Here is a 24642-nt window from a genome sequence, read left to right as displayed (position 1 = left end):
TATCCATGTTTTTATATCACGAGAAAAAGTTTCATAGCCCGATTTTTTATAAACAAGAAACACAAAATACAGGATCAAGGCTAAAACAAGCTAACACTAAAAAATGGTAGATTTTATCATACTCAGACACAGTGATTCGAGTATGGTAATATACACCAGACTCTTCGGTAGCATTTACAATATCATGGTGCGTATTATCAGAGTTTTGGTGAATATTACCATAATTCTGGTTATTTTCGATAGATACACCGTTGAAAATCCCGGCGCGAAATTCACGCTTACTCAGTTGTTATTTTGACCACCTGTTACTCTGAGTGCATGGATCCGGTGCAAATTTCGCGCTTTAGCGGGAGTGAAAATCTGACAGGCAAACGTAAAATGGAACTGCCGCAGCATAGATTTGAACTCGAGTCGCGGCGGTGATAGACGAGTGCGCTACCACTTTGCCATTCGGCGCTCGTAGGACGCCCTGAATTCACGCTACTCGAGGTACCTCAACTATGATTCGTCCATCGTTGGTGGTAATTACGCTCTGATCTATTCACTCAGAGTACGGCGCGAAATTCGCGCTGGATTTTTTTTTTTTTCACGCCGAGTACTCACTCAGAGTAAATCATTGATATTTAACAGTGTAGTATCACTGTGTAAAAAATCAAGTAGACTTACACTAGATGTCACACGGAGAAAAAAAATTCGTGCGTGGGACCCGAGTTTAGGTCATATGGATCTCTGAAGTTTTTGGATTGAGCATCTGAACACTTTAGGTCTAGCTGTCGAGGTTCGGATCACACATCTGAAACTTCAGTTCTTACGTCTGAAGTACTTCGGTTTTCACATCCGAAGAACTTCGGTTCTCACATCCGAAAAACTTCGGTTTTCACATCTGAAGTACTTCAGATGTAAGAACTGAAGTTTCAGATGTGTGACCCGAACCTCGACAGCTAGACCTAAAGTGCTCAGATGCTCAATCCGAAAACTTCAGAGATCCATATGACCTAAACTTCCGGTCCCACGCACGAGGTTTTTTTTCTCCGTGTAGTATCACTGTGTAAAAAACCAGGTAGACTTACACTAGATGTCACCATTCTTTTTTTCAGTGAAGCTAAAGCTGTTTTAATATCTCTGTATCTAACTAAAAGTATAGGAGTGCCCGAACTTTTGGTAACCGCCACCGGCCCGGGGAGCAGCATTGCCGCCGAAAGTGACTGTCCTAGCACTAGCCCTGGGGTCCATAGTGACGGTGACGGCCGGGCTAGGTTTGGGCGGCGGGATAGGGCGTGTCGCCCCGGTGTGTCCGGTGGGCGTGTTGCCGAAGCTCCCAGGGGCCGTCCATTGGGTCGGTGGTTGGAAGCGCGGTTTCGAGTCCTGTCTCTGTTGAGGCCAATTGGGCTTCATCGCGGGGGGCGCCGTCCTGGCCGGCGTCGGCTGAGTGGGCGCCGGTTTGGCGGGCGTCTGCTTAGTGGGCGTCGGTTTGGCGGGCGTCTTCGCAGTGGACGCCTGCTTAGCGGGCGTCGGCCTGGTGCGCAGCTTTATGGTGGGCGTATCCTTAGCGGGAACCGTCTTTGGGGGCGCCCCCGTATTGGACGCTGTGGTCCAGGTGGGCGGAGCCTTAGCGGGAACCGTCTTGGGGGGCGCCCCCGTATTGGACGCCGTCGAGGTGGGCGCCCTCTTGTTTACTGTAGCTGTGGGCGCTCTTGCGGTTGGGAACCCGGTTTTTGGTTTTGTTGGCGCGGGAGGCTCTGGCGCAGGTTTGTAGCCCTTTTCTTCCCTCCGCCTGGCGCACTCCTGTCCTTTTTGCTCCTTGCGCTGTTTCAGGGCAGCGGATACGCACCGATAAATTGATCTCTGCAAAGCAGTGCCAAAAAATATAAAGTCCATTTTTTGGGGGGACATAGGGCATTGTCTCCACGGGACGTTTCAGGGGATTTGTCCCACACGGAGAAAAAAACTTCGTGCGTGGGACCCGAAGTTTAGGTCATATGGACCTCTGAAGTTTTCAGATTGAGCATCTGCACTATTAAGGTTTAGCTGTCGAGGTTCGGATCACACATCTGAAACTTCAGTTCTTACATCTGAAGTACTTCGGTTCTCACATCCGAATAACTTCGGTTCTCACATCTGAAGTACTTCGGATGTAAGAACTGAAGTTTCAGATGTGTGATCCGAACCTCGACAGCTCGACCTTAGGTGTTCAGATGCTCAATCTGAAAACTTCAGAGATCCATATGACCTAAACGTCGGGTCCCACGCACGAGGTTTTTTTCTCCGTGCAGGTTCGAATCGCAGGAATGAAACATTTGGCATTTATCCCAGTTACCGTCTCCAAGGGACTGGGCTCATACACTACCGTGCTAGGCGAGAACGCCGTAAATCCATCAAGATTTTCCCTCGTTTTTTGGAACTTAATACTTCATAAAATAAAAACTATTTTGCCCATGCATCTCAAATTTTCAGGTTAAGTTCTTGATAGTATTTGCAAAAGAATTCTGTAAAAACATTGTCCCAAGGTGAGCAAGTTTTTTTGTTATGAAACATTATTTCCAAAAAATGTAAAATGGCGTTTACGGCGTTTTTGCGTTGCACGGCAGTACAGTCCTGCGACTAGTTTGCGCGGGAAGATAAATTAGTTAAAGTCGAGTATTGAACCGGGATTAAAATACTAAATGCACTCAATTGACAATTAGATACATTATTTCAACTGAACAAACATTAACAATGGAGTAATCAATAAAATATCGCACAATTTGTTTTCACTTCTTCTCCCTCTCTCAGTGAATCTTAGGAGAACAAGGACCATACATTTGTACTGGGAAAAATATCGATTAACTCAATATTTTTCCCAACTTTGTAAGCGGGATTTTTCCCAGGGACAAATCCCGTGAAACGGCACGTGGAGACAAGGGCTAATGGGGTTGCGCTGGTCACAGAATCGTGTTTTGATGATTGATTCCCGTAGATTCGCTGAGAATAATATTCTGTACCGACATTGAGGATGAATCGAGTTCAATGGGCCGCCCTTTTAGCATTTTGCAATTAGGAACAACAATATCTGGCTCAGTTTAGAAACAACGTACTTATCATTAGTTTCCCTATGCACATGAGACTTTTTACAGATGAGCTTTATATTGTAGTTCCTTCCTGATTGCAAAATCTGGTCCACTTAGAGAACCACAATTTCTGGCTCGGTTTAGAGACAACGCATGTACCTCGAGTTTCCCTGTTTTTACGGATGAGCTAGAAAGTGGACCACGTCAAGCAGAAAGGAACCAAGCCACGTCAGCTATTGCCAAATTTCATTGGGCAATTTCATTTTTTTTTTCATGAAAACGGTTGTGCAGATATGTTTGCGAATTTCAGTGAATTTTCTGCATAGTACGGAGCAAATTCCTTAAAATTTAAAAAAAAAGTCCGTACAAACGTTCTCTTGTAAAAAATTGAATAGCTTCTTTTCATTTGGCAATAGCTGATGTGGTTTGGTTTCTTTCTGCTAATCGCGGTCGTATTGTGAGTTCAATTCAGAAAATAATAGTAATTTTAAATCATTTACAGTCGATCAAAGTCTTATAATTGGAAGCTTTAATTGTCATTACGTCGGTCCTCCGACGAAGGAGCACAAATCTATTCCGAGGTTGCAAAATCATTTTCAATAAATCAAGTTTTTACAAAAACGTGTCCGTGCAAACCCTGTTCAAATTGTCTCTGATTTTGATGTGTAATCGGAAAACAACCACTAAAATGCTCAGACGTAAATGCCAACAGTATCCTGGTAAAACGACAATTCGTGCGTGGAAATTTTGCTACGTCGAAATGTACTTACGATACTTCACTTGAGGAACGGCAAATTTTGACTTGGAAGTGAGTCAGTGTTGATTGATAACACTACAACATGGGAACAGAGCATTATTATTTCCATCGAAATGTAACCGCTTATTTTAAATGTCGTAAGCGTCAAAATTTCAAAAATTGAGCTTTTTAATGGATTATTTTTGCTTGTATACCAAGATAGTCTTTCAGCAAAGTGACGACAAAAATAGTACGTTTGGAGGCCTCAAAAAAAATTTTCATTTGTCGGTTATAAAGATCGGGTACTCTCGAAGATAACAATTTTTCTCGTTTCTCTCGAAATCATGTGGCATCTGCGGCATTTAGCAAATGATGGATTCAATTCCTTTTTTTGCGAAGAAGGCATCACACTCATTAGCGAAACAACTTAATGGACAGGCCATATTGTGAAACTGGACCTACTTTTTTAACTTTGCTCATTGAAAATCAGGAGCAATTATCACTGTAAAAGCCAACAATGCTGGACGCATTGACAAAACCGAAAGTGGGAGCATAAATCTGAAACTTGAAAAACCCAAGAAAAACTTAAAAAAAACCCCATCGAGTGAATTGAACCTGCCGTTTGGGAAAGGTGTTTGAAAAATATAGGTTTTCATTCTTCTCCGCCGTATAATCATTTTTACGTATGCACAGCTTGAGCATTTACTTTTTTTATTGAAAAGCAAAAAAAGCTTCATGAGCATTTGAGTGTTGCCGAAGTTCCTTTGGTAACTAACACATTTTTCGGAAAACTTCGCTCGCAATTCAATCCACAATGTATTACAATTTGAGGGGGCTATAAGATCGAAGCTATAAGAACAAATATTAACAAATCATTAAAAATAAGAAACTTGAGCACAAAGCACATAGAACACATAACATATGAGACTATGTGCTCTGTACTCTAGTTGGCGCGTATACGTAGTATACCGCCTTTGCGATCGTTTCGACCCCCCACTCGATACAATAACCGAGTCCCTTAGTTCCTTACCGAAAAGTGACTACCGCGAACTTCAGAGATTTTCCAAAGCGTGTAAAAAGTTTATTTATCCGTCAATAATTATGATTTAAAGTTGTTTCTCATTCTGGGGCTCTCTAGTTTATGTGTAATGAATACCAAGAGTCTACGTTACTTGGTTTTTCTTAAAAAAACCTTAGAATGCGACGCGCTGATTTAAAATATGCATATATAAGCAGAAGCAAGCGAACTGATTCGAGGATGGCTGATCAGGTCGGCACTCGTTGAATGAGAATTTCACTTCTTCGTTTTGTTTAAAACGTTGCTTTGACAGATCTCCATACCCCTGTTATCCTTTTCAAAATTTGGTACTCGTTGCTCTGATAGCCAGGGCCAGCAGGATAGTGGTAAGTGCAATCTCTGATGAGCCTCGAGACTCATTAGCCCATGTGCTAACCGTGGCCCATACAGAAATTCACTCCCCTATCAGGCCAAAACAGTGCACAGGCAGGCACAAAACCCAGGTAGTGTCCCGGTCGCATATTCCCAAACCCCGCGTGGATTGTGAAAAATCTAGCCTGTCCTCAAAATCGTTAGCCGCTGCCTTCTGAGCCCTGCCGCGGTCGGCATGGGCCTCTTCAGCAAGTGGCCTTGGGCACTGCGGCCATCCTCTCTCCTTTCTCCTTTCTCCCGTCTCGCGTCTCGCCGCGCCGTCTGATTGTCTCTTCAACCCTTCGGAATGAATGGGGGTGACCTCGCGGTCCACTCTTTTTGTTTTCCGGAAAATATCTTCTTCCTCCTCAAAACAAGCCCTATTTAATGGGGTTTTAATAGCTCTCCTATTGATTCGGGTGAGACACCAAGTGCATATTCATCCTCGCAAATGCAGAGACTTTTTTTTATAACTCTACTTCACCACCAGGTTTACTGTTTATCCTTTCAAGCAAGGTGATAGGTTCTGCGCAGAACTATATAAGTAAAAGATAGGAAATAATTGAAAAAAGAAAAAAAAAATTACTTGAATTTTTCGTCAAGAATACTGCTCTTGAATCAAGAATAAGGTCACTGGAATAAGGCCGAATCCTGCTTGATATGAGCGGCAGCGGCTTTTTTCTCAAAGTAGGTACGCATTTTGCAGCTTAAGCCAAGAGAAATCTCCTCCTAGCGGCAAATTCAAGAATATTAATTCTTACGTAATCATTTTTTTCCAGTACAATAGCTCCGCAAATTCCACTAATCAAAGCGGCTTGTGAGATGCATATCGACGGTGAAACTGCCAAACCACATATCTCGTTTGCGGTGTTTAAAAATCTCCGCTCACATTTTATTTTTTTGAAGTAGACCAAATCAATATTATGCCTTGAAATTTTCACCGAACTTTCTCCGCACGAAGAGGAAAAATCACAGAAATTTTCAAGACTGGACGTTAAGTAGTTTTTCATTTAAAAAATAAAGTATGACAGGAAGTCTGCGACGTCGCAAACCGAGATACGTGGTTTGGTAGTTTCACCGTCGATATGCATTGCGCTGCTCTAAAAATGTTCCGAGAGTTTTCCATCAAAAATGTTTTTTACAAAGAACAAAACGGTAGGCATAGCCAATAGACAAGTTTATTGATCATGCGATCAACGAAGGTGACGTCATGACTCTGCATTGCGAAATTTTCGGCATTAAAAAATATTTCCACTGCACGTAATTTAGGCATTTTTCGGTGAAAGGGCGTATGAGACGTCCATTTCTGCTAAGATTGTGCAACGTAGTTCTCTATCCGACTGTTTTGCTGTTTATTTTTCGTTGAATCTGCTCAGAGTTTTTCCTGGCGATTTAAAGGACATAAATCGACTGTGAATGAATTTCATTTGCCGCGAACGGTAAGAAAACTGCGCAATCGCAACAGCATGGCAAGTTCCATTCGCCCTTTTACCGAAAAAGTCCTCAAATTCTGCTGTTTCAAAAGATTCAACTGAATAAATAAATATTACATCGATTAATTCGTGGCCAAAACTGTTGAGAAGAAATCAGAGGAAGGGCATGAAGGTTGGACGGAGATGAGAGACTACCTGAGCCGAGCCGGTGCGGAGGAGTCTCGGACCCGCACAAGGGGCTTCGGTTGGGGTCTGAACGGGATTTCACAATCCACGCGGGGTTTGGGAATATGCGTCCCGGTCCTGGCTCGGATCGCCGCGTCGCTTCCCAGCTGAAGAACAAAAGGCGACCCTCGCGGCCCTCGCCACAGTCAGACCTAATTACTTTCACTCGATTACCCATTTCACCGTCACGCTGGGATCCATCAAATTTTCGAAAAAATTGTTTTGCGAGTATTTAGCAATTTTTTCCTTACTCTCCATTCAAAGACGAATTGAAAGAGGTCTCATTCATAAAAATCGGCCGAATAGAAGAGAAGTTACAGTATTCGAAATCCGAAGAAATCAACGAAACTTCTCCATACAAAAAATAAAATGAAGGGGAAAAAAGAAATGTATAAATTACAATTAAATATAATTGACCTCAGAATTTGGCAAGCAATTCAACTATATAACGGAGAAAAAATTGGGAGAAATTACAACAAATTCGCCTCTTGCAAGGGGCTTCCTTGTAAGAATTTTGATCTGAAGGCAATGATTGAATACCAGCGCAATACTCCATACAATACAGGGTGTGCCTGAACGAACATTTTTTTTTGTGTCAAAATCAAAAATTCTAAATATTTTTTAACTACAGTGTCTCTTGGGTCGTTTAAGCCAAAAAAAAAAAAATTCCGTCAAGATTCTGGAAAGTAAAGGCGCTTTAAAAGTATTCTGGGGCTATGTATCCTAACTGTGTCCACACGTGGTTTCTGTTCAGCATATCCATGTGTAAGTATTTTTACACGTAGAATCTAATTTTCACGTCAGGGAGTCGACACATCTCGATTTTTTCCATTTTATACGGAAAATTGATGGTTTTTCGGGATTGAAATTATTATTATTTCATGAAAAATAAATGCACCCAAAATGACTATAGCATATTGATTTTTATATATTTGTACCCACGAAATTGGTTGGTGAATTCAACGAGTGAGTGCATCGACCTGGTATATCAAGTTTCCGCAATTTTTTACGGCAAATCGGTAGATTTTTGGGATGTAGATTGCTTACTTTCAATTCATGAATGAATAAAGCATGGACATGGTTGAACTTCTTTGCATGGAAATACGTTTAAAATAACAAAATCAAGACATATTTAATGCAATTGCATTTATATCGAGTCAATTTCTTTTCAATAATATATCGGGATTTATAATAGGTACCGGTGATTTGAATATTTTAGCCCCAAAAAGACCTTTAAATCGACTGTATCTTTCAGGAGTTCGACAGAATTTTTCTTTTCTTCGCTTAAATTATTCCGTAGCACTTTTCTTTAAGAATCTGATAAGATATTGCTGGGGGCAGATCAAAAATCTTAAACTCGTTCGAATGGCTTTCTACATTCACAATACAAGGTCTCGTCAAAGTGAGTCGTTGAAGAGTTGGATCGTATGAATTCTCTTGTTGTACTACTTGCCTATTTTGAAATCTCTGTAAATGAAAACTAAAGGGGTTGATATGTGTGAGTTAATGACGCGCCTTATCAACACATTGCACTATGGTCCGAATAGCCGGTTTAAGCGGCAATAAATCGAAAAAGTGAAGTTTGGAAAAAGTTAGATTTTAAGAGGTAGATCGATAGTACATACTGTAGAGAAGACTCCTGTAAAATTTCACTTCGATTAAAGCACTAATAAAGATGTGACAAGCCTGGGAAGTGCGGCACGCGGAGCACTTTATGAGTGCGATTCCAGTTACCGAGCGGCAGTGCTGTGTTTAAGGGCTTGTTTTCGTCGTTTCACCGTACCTGAAAGTGTTTGGGCACTTGATTCACAAAATACAAGATAAGTTTAAAATGTTTTATGCTGAAACTATTCTTTTTTATCATATCTAATGCTCTAGATTAACCCTTGGACATAGTCAGTTTTATCAATAAAATCGCAGAAGTAGGACCCAAAAAATATACTTAGCACCTCTGAGCACCTCGTAATTTTACTCGGAAGTTATTGTCATGACTCTAGACTATCTTTTAGTCTAGTGGCAGAACCATAGTCCACCATAGCCTCAAGTTATTTCTCATGAAAAATGACGTTTTCGCGTTTCTTATCACTTACTACAATTAGCTATCATATGCCATTGACGATGACTTTTATCATGTTCCATTGTCATATTCTAGCAAATCGAATGCATTAGAGCCTAAATCTGCCCAGGCAGAATAATACGAGTTGATGGGGTTGATCGGGACCAATTGAAACTTTGTGCTCAAGAACAGCAAAGAATCGCCTCGAGAGGCTACTTTGAGGCCCCGTAAAAGTTTTTTTTTGACGTTTTAAGTGTTTCAAACATATAATCTATCAGTGTAGATATATTTTAGCATAACTTTAGCTTGGCAGACGAAAACAAGTCTAAACGGTTGATCGGTGGGACTTGAAAGTAAGGCTCCCGAGCAATGAAATTGTCTTAGGAAGCCACTTTGAGGTCCCGTAAACTTTTTTTTTTACGTTTACCCATGTTTCAAACAAATAATCTATCAAAATGGATATATTTAAGCTTATGTTTCGCTTGGCAGACGAAAACAAGTTCAAACGGCTGATCGGTGGGACTTGAAAGTAGGCCTCTGGAGCCATGAAACGTAGAAGTATTATCCTGAGCTGTCTTTTTCAAGTTCCCTTGATAGTAGTGTTTGACGAGGCTCTACTTTTAGCTTCTTATAGTCCATCCAATGTAAAATTAATTTTTAAACTTATAAAAAAAAAAAAAAAAATTCTCCCGAGAATCGAACCCGGGCCATCAAGAAGATGAGTGAGACGCGATGCCGTTTGCTCCACCGCTTCGTCACGGATGGATAACCTCAATTTAAGGTTTGTGAACAAATTATTACCACAGTTATATAAAGTATAAAAATGTTAAAAATGGATTTTTCCTGAGGCATATTAGCATGTTTGCACTCAGCGACCCTAAAAACCCCTGAAAACTCATGTTGCGAAGTTTAAACACACGTATCTGATTTAATGCCGCTTAAACCGGCTATTCGGACCATAGTGCATTGTGTTGGAGTTCACTACTTGTTTTTTATTTTTAATGATTTGTTAATATTTGTTCTTATGTAATACTCTGATGATGTCTATATTACCCGAAATGCATCGGTGCATTTGTACTTTGTGTCATGCATCGAGGCAAACATTCATTTTTGTTTTAAAGTCGATTCATGGCTACAAAAATACATAGTGACAGAAAATCTATAAGGACATCCCTCTACCCCCGTAGATTTAGTGCGTCTTTAAGAAAAATGCAAAATCTTTGTTACTTGAGGACAGCATTTTTATGTCTTCATTCTAATTTTATTTTTCTTAAATTTATCCATCACGATAATGCTTCTGATGCTTTACGTTGTTTTGATTCCGCTTTATTCCTTTTCTTTTCTGATGAATCATATTCAAAATTTTACAACCGCTCATCTACCGAGATACGCCATCAAGCAAGTGAAGCCACATTTTTTCAAACGTTTTCCGTGTGGTATAAAAACGAGTTCGTGCGTCATTCGATCCACGTAAAAACGAAACGACTGCTGAGTTTGAAAACGGAGCTACGCTAACTCGCAACCTGCTCAATATTTCTATTTTTGCGAACCGGGAAAAAAGTGGAGAAATGATCTGCAATCAAACTTCGATCCTCTGCATCGAGAAAAGCTCTTTTTTACACGGAATAATATATTTTTGCCTTAATTTTGTTTATTTAATCTAGTCAGTCGGTTCAGCAAAAGTGAGGCATTCTTTAGAAATGAAAGGTGCGACCAAATTTTTAAGCTTGAAAAAAACACATTTTGATAGTTTGAATTGCTGTTTCCCTAGAGCTACACTAACATTTTTTTTCGGATTATATAAATATAGGTCCTATATTTGTACTGTTTGTGACGCTCTATTTTTTTGCACAGCTACAAATTTTGACGAAACAGCCCGATACTATGTTCACAGGAGTAGAACGAGGGGAAAAGCGGGAAGCAAGGCTAAAATGAAAAAATAAAAAACCAAAGACGTTTTGACTCAAAACCGAGTCATTTTCAGTCGGAAAATACAATAAAAATTAGAAAATATCGAAGAGAAAACCTGAGACCTACATGTATTTACCGATTGAAAATGACTCAGTTTTGAGTCGAGCCGTCAGGAGTTTTAATTGTTGTATTTTAGGTTTGTTCCCCTGTATTCACCCGTATTTTAACCCTGATACTCTTGTATAGCTCTATCTGAGGTCTAATACTACTAATGAAACTTTGAGGGTTAGAAAGGGAACCCTTTTGACTTTTTTAGGATTTTTACTTTTTTTTAATAACGCCCTTATGCGACGCTAAAAATGTCAAAACTTAATATCCGTGAAAAAAAATTCCCGGTAACACTGAAGCGAGCTGATTGTTGAAAGTGATAGACAGAACAATAGACAAAGACTATATAAGGTGTATGGAGCAATCCTACTAGTTCAAGTGGGTGGTAACTAAAGGATCTCTCGTGGGTTGCCGTTAGTTAGTCCATTACCTTCCTCCTTTGTCCATTATTGCAACCACCTGCCTCCACCGAGAAAGTCAGTGCTCCATTTTCCCCGAATCAGCTCCGAATTCCGGATCTTTTGAGATTTTCTCGGATCTTTTGAAATTCCCGAAATATTCCCGATCTCTTGCATTTTCCGGGGCTTTCTCGGAACTTTTGAAAAAGAATCCAAAAAGAATCCCAGAACTTTGACGGTCATGGAATGGGAGAAATTGGAACAAAAAAGTTCCGAATCCCGTACTTTTTGACGGCCATGGACTGATACCACCGGACAGATGCCGCAATCACACGCTGAATATAGAAGCTGAAAGTGGAAGTTAACAGTCATCGCCCAACGGCTGAAATTTCGCAAATTCGAGTTATTTTCATCCAGATGTGTGTCAAATCTATTCGAATATAGCTCAGACAAATCCAACATTAGTCCGATGGTTGCTGAGAATCGTTACCTGAATTTTGCGCGTCAAGACCTGGATAGACGATCAAATTCCCGAACCAATTCTGATCAAAGTAGCATCAAAGTGTCGGGAGTCATCAGTCTTAAACTCATTAATTTGCTTCATTTTAAGATGAAAACTTGGCAGAAATGTTTCCTGTGGCAGGAAATGATGAATGGTGGCACTCCATTCGGATCTTTACTTTGATCGAACAAGTGCGGCCCGTCAAAATTTGATGGTAGATGGTAACCATCAGTCATCAGCATGTCTAATTTGATCGGAATTGGTTCGGAATTTGATCGTCTATCCAGGGCTTCACGCGCAAAATTCAGGCATCGGGCCGATGACTTCCACATTCAAGCCACATTCAGCGTGTGATTGCGGCAAAACTCGCTTCACTTTCCCCCCGTGTCTAGAGTACCTATATTAAGAGAGTATGGCCACTGGGCCCCATGGAGAGGCTTAGGACCCAAAAATGGCGGTGCTTTGTTTTGGTTTTTGTGGATGGGAGGGGGGTCATTGCCAACTTTTGACGGTTACCACCAACCTTACTTGCTGCCAACCTTACTACATTCAAGATAATTCTTCTCAAAAATTCCACACGATTAGTCTTAAAAATATGTAAAGAAGTCGCAAGAGTGCATTTGAGTAAATTTCTCGTTACGATAAGCAAAGAAAACTACATTTTGAGTCATTTTGCATTACATTAATTTATGGCGTCCGTCATTTTTGGGTCCTAAGGGCTCCATTCAGCCTAAGATGGCTGAGCCACTCAGAGGTGGTAACCCCAGTGGCCATACTCTCTCAATATAGGTACTCTACCCGTGTCTATCGCTTTGCCTACCGATTTCAACTTTCAATCCGCAGTATTGATTCTCGCACTTACCCGCTTAGTTCCGGCCCAAATTCCGTCGATGCGCAGGGAGCAGCGGTGCATTTTATTGCAGGAATCCCAGGAATCCTTGGTATCGGCGCATTTAGGGTCGTCACCATTAATGCATTCGTTAGACTCATAAAAAAACGAGCTCTTGAGCAGCGCGTGATACTCTTTGCACTTAGCATTTGCCTTCCTCTCCAGCTGTTTCCGTTCCTCGCTCCCCAACGCCGTGTTCATTAAACCCGTGCAAAGGTCAAACTCGATATTGTCCAGCAATTCCTCGAAGGCCTTTCGTTTGTCATCGTTCTCGTCCTGTCCAAAAAGTAAATTGAAGTAGGCCCATTAGACATCCGAATAGAAGCATGTAAACTTCCTTTCCGGGGCGTCGCGCGATTCCCTCCCAGAACTTCTTCCCGGGTCAGAGTCCCTCCCAATGAATTACGTGTAAAATAAAAGCGGCAATGTTGCAGCAATGAAAACAGACAGAACATAGGAAAAAATTTAAACTACCCAAGGTTTTAAATGGAGATGTCGCATGTGTGAGGACTTTGCGATTTGACTATTCATTCTTATACGTAAAAGTTCCCGAGAAACACGATGGTGCCACTGATTTTCTCTGAAATCAACTCCCAAGCTCAAAAAAAGCTCTCAAGTTCAGGCCAAAGTGAAGGGGATATCCCACGCTACCCTGAGAGTCCACGTCTACATCAAGACAAACTCTCCATGCAAAGATAGGGAGCAAATACATTAGCAGGGTTGCCGTGTTTCCAGTTTTAGAGTCCCGAAATAAAGTGGCAACCCTGCTAATGTATTTGCTCCCCATCTTTGCATGGAGAGTTTGTCTTGATGTAGAGGTGGACTCTCAGGGTAGCGTGAGATATCCCCTCCATTTTGGCCTCAACTTGAGAGCTTTTTTTGAGCTTGGGAATTGATTTCAGAAAAAACCAGTGGCACCATCGTGTTTCTTGCAAACTTTTACTTAAGAATCAACCGTCAAATCGCAAATTCCTCACACATGCAACATCTCCATTCCTGCGAGTGATATCAAATGAGCTCGCTCATACTTTGAGGGTAGATAGACGAACTTTACCCCTACAGACGACATATTTTCTTCGAAATATTGTTTATTTTTCGTCTGCGACCGGAGTGTTAACTCCCGACATTCAGAGCAATCAACCTCAACGAGAAATCGATCCTCCTTTCACATAAGGACGTGACTATATTTAAGTGTTGCCAAATTTTCTCGAGCAAATTGAATTTTTACTAGGAGAATCTCGGGAATTTCAAACTGAAAATTGCACTGATTTATCTACTGATATCGTGCAAAAATCAGATAAAGTTTGGAAAAAATTTGCACGGGCACACTCTCACACTCAACTTGAGAGATTTTTTTGAGCTTGGGAGTTCTTGGGACTTCATTACCCTAGCTTCAAACGAGAATCAATAATCGGTAATCGATCATTTGTGTCTCGCCACTGCTCATCAATTAATATAGAGGCAAATTTTATGGACGTGTGATACATGTTTCCCTAAATATCATGGAATGTTGACTCGGAAAATGGCCCTGGTTTGTCTGCAGCATGCACACATATCTTGGGATATTGAATTTTCTCTAGAATATCCTGTTTTTCGGACAATCCCGATCATCCGGAAAATTTTTGAGTAACGCAAAACTGAGGATATTTTCGGAATCGGTGTTAACAAGCATTCATGAATTTACCATTATTCCCCCCCCCCCCCAAAAAAAAAAAAATTAAATTCTTTGTACACTGTGAAATTTCCTGAAGCCAAATACATGTGGACATGTGAATGTGATACATGTTCCCTTATATATCATGGAATGGTCAGTCGGGAAATGATCTTAGTTTGTATCAAGCATGCACCCATTCCTCAAAATATTGATTGATCCCTAGAAAATCTCGTTTCTTAGTATAATATCGGTTATCCGGAAAATTGGTGGGTAAAGAGAAAAATTGAGGGTACTTTCGAACTCGGTGTTGAAAAGAACATGCGAATCCACCATTATCCCCCCCCACCTCCTAGAAAGAAAAAACCTTTTTTTCGTAGACTTAAGTAATTTTTTCAAGCAAAGTTTGGTGCCAAAACATATTTTTTAATCAAGGAAAAGTTGGCCCAATTGATTATTTTTGTTCCCCCGGGTGCGGTTTTTGAAGTAATTCATTTTAGTCTCTTGCTTTCAGAATTTGGGATTTCGAATTTTTCAACTGTGCGTCAATCAAACCAGCAAAACAAACCTACCGATGTTACTTTCTTTAATAAAAATACGTTAGTAGATGTTCCCTTATTTTCGTCGTCTTTCGTCAATGGAAAGTCCAAGTGAATTTTATCGTTCATGAGGAAGACTATGGTCACTGAGAGTAACTTCAGCTCGTTTGTTTACAGTATTTCTCGTCACTTCAAGGTTCGAAGAAAGTAGAAAAATTAGGAAGTAGAAATGTCCAATGCCCCCTCATCAAGACAGAATCGCCGCACGCGCGGAACGAGCCGGAACGTTTGCGGGGTATTAAACTTAAGTAACTTAAGTAACTTAAGTAAACTTAAGTAAGTAAGAATTATTAGGATTCAAGAATTTAGGATAAGGAGACAAACAATCTTCTCCTTCTAAAAAGGAATGGACAGGAAACATAAGAGGGCATCAAGTAGATCTCTCTGAGGATTGTGATTTCTGCGAGCGTATTTTTAGGAACTACCTGGTTGACGCACAGCCAAAAAAAATATCAAGGTTTGAAGGACGAAAAATGGAAATTTTATGTAAAATGAAAACTTACCGCTTTAGCGCATCCTGCTAATAGGATCAAGAATACGACCGTACCGAAAACTAATCGCACCAGAAATTTTTGTAGCATGTTCAAGGCAAGTAGAATAACCACTTGAGCTAAAAACGAATGGAAATTTCAAGCATTTCGCGGGAGATTGTCGCGCAAGATGTAAAAATTACAGGAATGTCCAAGAAAATGATAATACCACATCGTAGGTTGATTTTCTTTCGCTCTCCTTTTCTGTTCGATTTTTCTCCATTGCCATTTTATTCCGGGAACAGGAGTGATTTCCCACGTCAGTCTGACGTCATCGGAGAGAAATGTTGAATTTCCATTGAGAAATAAGGAAATTACACCAAAACCGAATTCAGTCGGAGAGCGTACCGTAGAATCAAAAGGTAACCGCGAAAGTGAAAAACAACGACTGGTTCTGTTTTACCTCCGTCATGTCCATGAATAGCTCGCTCTGAACTTGAATTCAATCCTCGTTAAGAGAAGGCAGAGAATTCGCCATAGCGATGGCTAAAAAAGGCGGTAACATTCACTGAGTGTTGCCGCGCTAAGTAGGAACGCCGTATGAGCCACCAGGCGTTGCCAAATTTACCTCGACAAATCGCGACTTTTCAGGAAAATGCGTGAATATTTCTCGTCCAATGGAGATGGTGCATGTGTGAGGGGTTTGCGATTTGGGTGTTGTTATTTATGTAAAAGTTCGCAAAAACACGATGGTGCCACTGGTTTTCTCTGAAATCATCTTCCAAGCTCAAAAAAAGCTCGTATTTTTTATAATTCGTAAAATGTCTACGTATATTGTAAAGTTAGGAGTGCATTTCAGAGTTTGCCGATGACGTTCGTCGTGATTTTGAGACATTATCTAGGAACAACTCTTATTTTTGCTATAGCAAAAGTTTGCAACAGGCCCATTCGATCTAAGATTTCTGAAAATTTCAAGGGAAAATATGAATAACCAAATCTCAAACGAAAAAGTGATAGTATTATTGAGAATTAAAAAAAAGAAACCTCAATCGACCCACTTATGGACTGGACATCACATACGGACTTTAAACTCCCCTTCCACACCTCAGCCCATTGAGCGTGTGAAAAATGATTTTATTAGAATGGAGAGGATTATTCTAAAAAAAAACGCACGTCTAATCCGGAGAAATTTGGCAGCTCTCGAATGTTCATACGACGTTCTTCCTTAACAGCTGAATGGAGATGTTGCATGTGTGAGGAATATGCGATTTGACTATTAATTCTTATGTAAAAATTTGCGAGAAACACGATGGTGCCACTGGTTTTCTCTGAAATCAACTACCAAGCTAAAAAAAAGCTCTCAAAGTTGAGGGCGTAATGGAGGGGATATCCCACCCTACCCTGAGAGTCCACCTCTACATCAAGACAAACTCTCTATGCAAAGATAGGGAGCAAATACATTGACAGGGCTGCCACTTTACTTGAGGACTCCAAAACTGAAAACACGGCAACCCTGCTAATGTATTTCCTCCCTATCTTTGCACGTAGAGTTTGTTTTGATGTAGAGGTGGACTCTCAGGATAGCGTGGGATATCCCCTCCATTTTGGCCTCAACTTGAGAGCTTTTGTTGAGCTTGGGAGATGATTTAAGAGAAAACCAGTGGCACCATCGTGTTTCTCGCGAACTTTTACATAAGAATTAACAGTCAAATCGCAAATCCCTCACACATGCAATATCTCCATTTTTCAGACGATTTCGTTCGTAATCTGATCTAAAAATTCTGACCATTTCAAGGAAAAATATTCATTACTTCCTTCAAAAATAAATTTTTGAAGAACAAATTTGGCAACATTCGAATGCTTCGAATGCCTGTGCGACGTTTTTACTTAGTGCGGCAGGGTGATACTGGTGATACCTGTCACATGCGTGCGTAAATTTTGCAACTGAAAATGAATTCATGTGAAAATGCGCTTTCTCTACCTTTTTTCTCCAAAACGAGCTGTCTCTGCCTTTTTCCTCCTCGGTTCGTATCAGTGGCATGGCGTGCTCTGCGAATAATCGATTGACGTGCCGTTTAAACCTATGAAAAAGGATCGATAAACAGAGTGTTCGCAACGAACAAATTAATAATCGATTCTTTAACATGGTCTCAGACTATGAGGAATGAGGAAACATCGATATTCGATCATTCACGCCTCGACACTGATCCATATGCGTGCATTGCATTGAAAAATGTACTAATGCATTAGTACTATTGTCTAAAAACCGGGAAAATACTCACCTCACTTTGGAGCGACTACGGTGTGAATATAAAGTTCCAGCGTGGCTAGGTTAGAGTCCCTTTACTGAGAGTTGAGACAATGTGAATCCATCTCTGATTGGTTCTCGTGGGTATTTTAGGCCTCCACTGTGTCACAAACGGGAATAAATATTACATTTTCACCAATTGTAAAGATGATAATCTGGAATGGACTGGGGGATTACGGACTCGGTAAGGGACAAGTAGAATGAAAGAAGGAACGGAGAAAGGAATTTGAGAATGAGCCGATCAAAGATTGCGAAAAACTATCAATTTGTGTTATCTTTATTCCTGTTTGTGACTCCATGAGAGGGGGAGGGGGGGTTGTCTTAACTCTCAGTATGAAGGAACTCTCGTTCGCCCTCTGGTGCTTAGCTCTACTTTCTTCGATCCTTTCCCTTTCAAGTCTTTCCCGAGGGCCGCTGCACAGTCAATAAGAGAGGTCGGACATGACATTTTGTACAAAAATTGCAAATTTTGATGTTTATTTCGTCACATTTTAAACTTTAAGGGGTGTGCCTCTACGAGAAAATCCCACAGGGAAACCAATGGAACCACTTTTAGAACCTCAAAGTTTTGTATAAACGGAGTTATAAGCGTTTAAAGTTTCTAAATTATGTCTGACCTCTCATATTGACTCGATCCACTGTGTGGAGCGGCGCGGCGGGCAGCCGGCCAGCGCCTACAAACCTAAGTGGATACTTCAAACATTGCGCAATGCGTGAAGTATCCACTTAGGTTTGCAGGCGCCAATGCGCGTTCCGCGCTTGCATGACGGCACGCTCAGCGTTCTTCCTTCGAAAAGTGGACCAAGTCAATCATAGAGGTCGGACATGACATTTTGTACAAAAATTGCAAATTTTGATGTCAATCTCGTCACATTTTAAACTTCAAAGGGTGTGCCTCTACGAGAAAATCCCACGGGGAAACCAATGGAGCCACTTTTAGAACCTCAAAGTTTTGTATAAACGAAGTTTTTCTAGTATATGTACTGAAGAAGGGCTGCAATAGTGCTTAATATTTGCTGGACAAATTTGGTTGACGCCAATCAATGCGACGTAAGGTTCTGGGTTACTAAAATTTGCAAATTAGAAAACGCCTTCAAATGTGGCGTGATACCTCACGCGTTCCGGAGACTACGTATAGTTGTATCACTGCGCCTTAGCAATGCGATTTAAGATTGATATTAAATCAGCCTCCACGCTGCGGCCTTGTCAGTGTTCCTTTACCGCTGTTGCAGTATTGACCGCAAATTTTAAGTGTGCTCAAGGTAGGCTTGTATTTATTGAAAAGAAAATATTTTAGAAGGATTAAAAATAAACAAGCTTAGGAAGAAATATAACTAAAAAATATGGACTCAATTTAACAATCAACATAAAGGCATCGAAAAAGTACTTTTTTTTTGCTTCTGAGGAACTGAATAAGTGTATAAAGTTTCTAAATTATTTCTGACTTCTCATATTGACTCAATCCACATGTGCGCCGCCGCCTTCATAGTCCTGCATGTCTCAAACAGATCCTTTCCTTAAGGAGCCCCATATGATTTACCTTGTTAAGGAGATCCTGAACACAGCATTATAAAAATGACAATTTGGACGAACATCGAGTGGAATACCACCGTATAACGGAAAGTCGGAAATAGACTTCGTAAGAGATTGCAATGATTTGCAATTGTAAAAAATAAATAATACGGAAGAAGATTTTTTGTTATTTCCACGAATTTCAAGATCAGTACGAATCTTGATACCTTAAAAAGCTCAAAGTCGGCAACATTTTTCCTTTTACTTTTTTAATTTTTTACCAAAGCAAATCATTATGATCTCTCGCTACTGTGTCTGAAGTTATATTCTTGAGTTTTTTTCGTGATTCGTTGAAATTTTCCTTATTGTGATATTATGTACTTGTAAATAATCGAAGCATTTTCCGGAAACTTGACAATGGTCCGATGAAAATTGGTATTGGTTTACTTCAGCAGCACTACAGGCGACGCTGGAATAAAGTTCAGACAAAAGAAAAACAAGCAGAGCTCATAACCAATAAGTCTGTTGCACGTAAGAGGTATAGCCGACTGAATATTTTTTAAGTAAGTTCGACGAAAATCACTTCGGGTGCATAAAAAAGTCTGAAATCCACTCTTTAGCGCGCAATCTGTGTAAATTCTAACACGCAACTTAAGTTATCCGCGTCTGCGGGCAGTTTTTCTCAGTCACCACGGACCAGGCTTGCACAGGCAGAGGAACAGGGGAGAATTACCCAACGCATTCAAATGATTAAATAACTTTTTCTATTGTATGATTTCATTTGCTTTCAAGCATTTGTTTCCTTTTCCTTGCTTTATTTTACAAACACAAAAGCTTTGAATCAATTGAAATTCTCCGCGACGAGAGTTTATAACAGTTTGCAAGATTGTTTGTTTAGTCAGGTCAGGCCTCTCTTCGGACAAACCTGACTGCCAGCCACCGAAAAAAACTACCCGCATACGCGGTAAATTTGGAAAAGCGTGTTACAAACTACGCAGATTGCGCGCTGAGAAGTGGATTTCAGACTATTTGTACATTCCCAACGTGATTTTCAGTGAATTTACATTTAAAATGAGTATTCAGTTGGCTGTATCTCTTGCTTGCAACAGACCCACTCCGCATGGCGACAAACTCCATGCGAGTTTTATCATAACGCCTGACAGCAACTATTTGAACTCCATGGACGTCCGTGTTGCATACACACGCAGGTGAAGGCGTTTTGACTCTCTGGGCACTGCGACACTGCTCGCACCGCTTCAACTAGTCCAGGCGCCTGGTAAGTCTACCTGGAATTTTGGGTACACAGCGATTTTTTTGGCCTACTTTATGTTTTTTGGGTCGCTGAATCCGAATCTGAAGTTTCCGCACGCGTATCTGGTGAGCATTTTCCGCTATTTTGAAAAAATGGCCTAAAAAGGCCTTTTTTTTGCGGTTTTTTTGATATAGCGGCTACGGATGAGGAAAAGTCCCGGATTTAGCTAATGTTTTGAATAGCTGACATAATTTGGAAGAAAATGGTGTATACATATGTTAGGTTTGCTTAAAAATTGAGGAAGATACAGCATCGTGAACATCGCGCCTATTCACGTTTTCGCGGCGCACCCGTCAACGCGCGATCCGGCTCGCCGCGGTCAGCCAAGTTCCGAAGCGTTCTAAAGTTCCGAAATCCGAGGTTCCTCAATTTTTGAGCAAACCTAGCATATTCATATACCATTTTCTTCCAAATTTTGTCAGCTATTCAAAACATTAGCTAAATCCGGGACTTTTCCTCATCCGTAGCCGCTATATCAAAAAAACCGCAAAAAAGGGCCTTTTTAGGCCATTTTTTCAAAATAGCGGAAAATGCTCACCAGATACGCGTGCGGAAACTTCAGATTCGGATTCAGCGACCCAAAAAACATTAAGTAAGCCAAAAAAATCGCTGTGTACCCAAAATTCCAGGTAGCCTCATTTTTAGCTACCAGGCGCCTGGACTAAACGGCGGCGCTGCTCATAAGCGGGCTATAATGTGAGGATCCAAAATGATGAGGCGCCTTCAAACCTTCGTTTATACGACGAAAACATCCCATAGACACGAATAGCTATGCAGAGACGTATGATTTGGGTATCTTTTATGCTTCAGTTTTAGTATCGCGATTTTCTCAAGAAGAAAAATCTGTGGCTTTGTAATCCAGTCAATGGTTCATGTGGAACATTACTGATCTTTGTAAATAAACTAATGATTGTAGGTTTGCTATAAGAGCTATCAGGCGTTGCCAAATTTCCTTCAACAAATCACAAATTTTTACGGAAATTAGTGAATATAACTCCTCTGATTTTTCAGGGGATTTTGTTCGTAATTTGATTTAAAAAGTCTGAAAATTTCAAGGAAAAAATACACATTTTTTTCAAATATAAATATACTCTGAGAGGAAATTTGACTACATTCGAATGCTCTTATGGCGTTACTACTTAGCCCGGCAGTAAACTCTGACGCAGTAATGCAGCTGGGTAAAGTCAGTAGATGCAGTAGGTGATAAATATTGCACCAGGATACTTGAGATTTGTACTTTCACTTCATCTTCATCCATCCACCATCATCTCTCTTCATAAGTACCCCTATCTTTAAAACGGTGTTTTAATTGTAATCAATTTAAGAAAACATTCGTAAAGATCCGTAAGGTCTAAAAATGGACTTAGTAATTCTTCATGTGTAATTACAAAAATAAAAAAAATAAAATAAAAATAAATGAATAAAAAAACCAGGATACTTGTTACTTTCATACCTACAAGTACGAGGGCTGTATTCTTATAATTTTTTATTAAATAGCTTACTTCCTAAAAAATGTCTTTACACTCTTCATTGTGATCGAAGAAGGTTCACAGAGGTCTTCACCGTGGCTACTTCATAGGCGCGAAACCTCCCTCAATTCCTATATCCACCACTGGTTGATCTCATTCTCCGCCTGTTGCTGTTGGAAGGCACTAGAGTGGCCTGAGAAGAGGTTCTCCCGTTACCATTCATAGCGACCTGGGAGGAAAGGCCACCGTTACCATTGGAGATGACCTGCGAGGAAGATCTCCCAAAGACCTGGGAGCCGGATTTGTCGGGTTGGGAAGGTCGGCGTGTCCGCATGATCGTAGCCGGGGGTTCAACGTATCCGGGGGGTCGTGGAGGGGGCTCAGGTATCCAGTTCTCGTCGCTTGACTCCGTCTCGCTATCCGAGGAGGTCACTGGAGGCGGAGGAGGTCGGAGAATTTTCCAGCGGGCGCTTTCGCTGTCCGATAGCTCGTTGAGGTAGAAGCCCTCGTAATGATCCGACAGGCGCAAAGAGTCGTGGCGTTGAACCTGGGGCCCGCCGTTGGTGGAGGCGGAGCTTGGGGTGGTGGAGGTGCTTGGCGATTGGGTGGAGGCGGTTGTGGGCGGCTTGGTGGAGGCGGAGAAGGTTGGTCCGGTGGGTAGGCGTAGCCCCGAAAGCCCCGAGGGTCCTGGTTGATGTTGACTGTCATCGTCGAAAACTGTCTCGATATCGGGGGCATCCCTGACGACGAGGACCGGGATCTGCTCTTCCAGGATTTCCACCTGGAGATGGAACGGCTCTTGTGCTTCTTCAGAGCGGAGTGTACGCAGCTGTAGATCGAAACCTAGGACGACAAAAGGACGTTTCCTGTTATCCTTCAAGAGTTTAAATCGTTTTAGGACCATCAGTGGTAAAAAAAAAACCTCTCGGACCAATGCCGCATTGCATTGACTTAAGAGTGCAGTTTCTTGTCGCCAGTTTTAAGAGTCTTGAACTCTTGTTTCAAGCGGATTTTGCATTGAAACAAGAGTCCAGACTCTTAAATCCGGTGACAAGAAACTGCACTCTTGAACCAAGAGGTTTTTTTTACCAGTATGAACCATAGAGTATACAATAGAATCGCTATGTACAGGAGCGCCGATGAAATCAATCCACGAACAAGTCATTCCGAGCCCTTTGTTCGCCGGAAAATGGGAACCATCTGGGTCTCGTTCATCTTTTTTTAACACGGTGACCTATGGGAGAATCGTGGGCTGCGAGTGGTTTTCGGGGTTTGTTCATTTAAGTCCATCATTATTTGGCAAATCGCGTTCACCGAAGTCATAAAAAATTCAAAAATATACAAGACTCCCGGTTTTTATGAAATAAATTTTACACCTGTATTTTCTGAGCGAAAACCGGAGCTGGGACCTCGCTCACACGGCATCGCCAGTCGCCGCACACTAGTCTCAGGAGTACTGGACATAACAGCCTCAAAAAATGACTTCATCGGCGCTCCAGAACATTGCGACTCTATTGCACTGTATGGTATGAACTTGGTATTATTCTGCACGGAGAGAAAATCTTCGTGCGTGGGACCCGAAGTTTAGGTCATATGGATCTCTGAAGTTTTGGGATTGAGCATCCGAACACTCTAGGTCCAGCTGCTGAGGTTTGGATCACACATCTGAAACTTCAGTTCTTACATCTGAAGTACTTCGGATTTCACATCCGAAAAACTACGGTTCTCACATCTGAAAAGCTTCGGTTCTCACATCTGAAGTGCTTCAGGTGTAAGGACTGAAGTTTCAGATGTGTAATACGAACCTCGACAGCTAGACTTAAAGTGTTCAGATGCTCAATCCGAAAATTTCAGAGATCCATATGACCTAAACTTCGGGTCCCACGCACGAGGTTTTTTTATCCGTGTGATCATTGGCGGGTCCTGCAAATTGTGCAACATCGTTTTTCTCCATTTAACCCTACGGAAATGTATCGATACTTGGAGGGGCCAGCAGGCTGATTATTTTCCCCGTTGGCATTGAAATTGTTACGTTAATGCCGTCGTTAGCGGCAAAAGTATAACCGAGCGATTATTGTGGTGCGCGCCGATCCTTAAACCGCGGCGGGAAATTTGAATCTGTTGATAAGTTAAAGGTAGCTCTGCAGGCTCTGAAAATAATCGATTACTTAACATAGGTTTAAGCGGAGGGAATCAGGCGTTGGCAAATTGCTGGATCCGCCTCTGAATCTGATTTATCGTCGTCCGCTGACGTAAGGGCATATCTTAATATCCACGTGAGCTCTGTTTTACTCAAAAATCCATGCTTTCTGGGGCTCATACGAAAATTGAGAAACGCCCGCAAGTCAGAGGAGCAACGATATTCGTTCCAAAATTTCACGGATTACACGATTCGTGCAACGGAAATGATTGTCTTCTGACCAAGGTATTGACGTTTTGATTTAGCGCTTCACTGGTCACGAAAATTTGAATTTCCCCACTCATACGAAAAACTATATCGACGGTGAAACTACCAGACCACGTATCTCGTTTGCGGTGTTTAAAAATCTCCACTCACATTTCATTTTTTTGAAGGAGATCAAATCAA

The 24642-nt window shown here is 41.2% G+C and overlaps 2 protein-coding genes across 4 annotated transcripts in view; one reads left to right on the top strand and one right to left on the bottom strand.

Annotated features, from left to right (window-relative positions):
• Positions 1-24642, top strand: part of LOC109036100 (orexin receptor type 2) — a 553272-nt gene that overhangs the window by 181734 nt on the left and 346896 nt on the right. The window lies entirely within an intron of this gene.
• Positions 752-16232, bottom strand: LOC109036071 (uncharacterized). Its single transcript, XM_072304361.1, has 3 exons — positions 15488-16232; positions 12708-13010; positions 752-1845 (listed from the first exon to the last, which is right to left on the bottom strand). The coding sequence occupies exons 1-3, from the start codon at positions 15563-15565 to the stop codon at positions 1129-1131; spliced, it is 1098 nt and encodes a 365-aa protein (XP_072160462.1). The 5' UTR covers positions 15566-16232; the 3' UTR covers positions 752-1128.

Source organism: Bemisia tabaci, chromosome 9, assembly GCF_918797505.1.
Source record: "Bemisia tabaci chromosome 9, PGI_BMITA_v3".
NCBI lineage: Eukaryota > Metazoa > Arthropoda > Insecta > Hemiptera > Aleyrodidae > Bemisia > Bemisia tabaci.
The sequence above is the reverse complement of the archived record's forward strand: the minus strand, read 5'-3'. Positions and strand labels throughout refer to the sequence as shown.

Bases quoted from the DNA above. Each gene is read 5' to 3' on its own strand.
- LOC109036071 (XM_072304361.1), bottom strand. From the start codon at position 15,565: ATGCTACAAAAATTTCTGGTGCGATTAGTTTTCGGTACGGTCGTATTC. The intron at 13,011-15,487 runs GTAAGTTTTCAT...CTTTTTGGACAG, and splicing joins TAGCAGGATGCGCTAAAGCG to GACGAGAACGATGACAAACG. The intron at 1,846-12,707 runs GTAAGTGCGAGA...ACTGCTTTGCAG, and splicing joins TTTGGGCCGGAACTAAGCGG to AGATCAATTTATCGGTGCGT.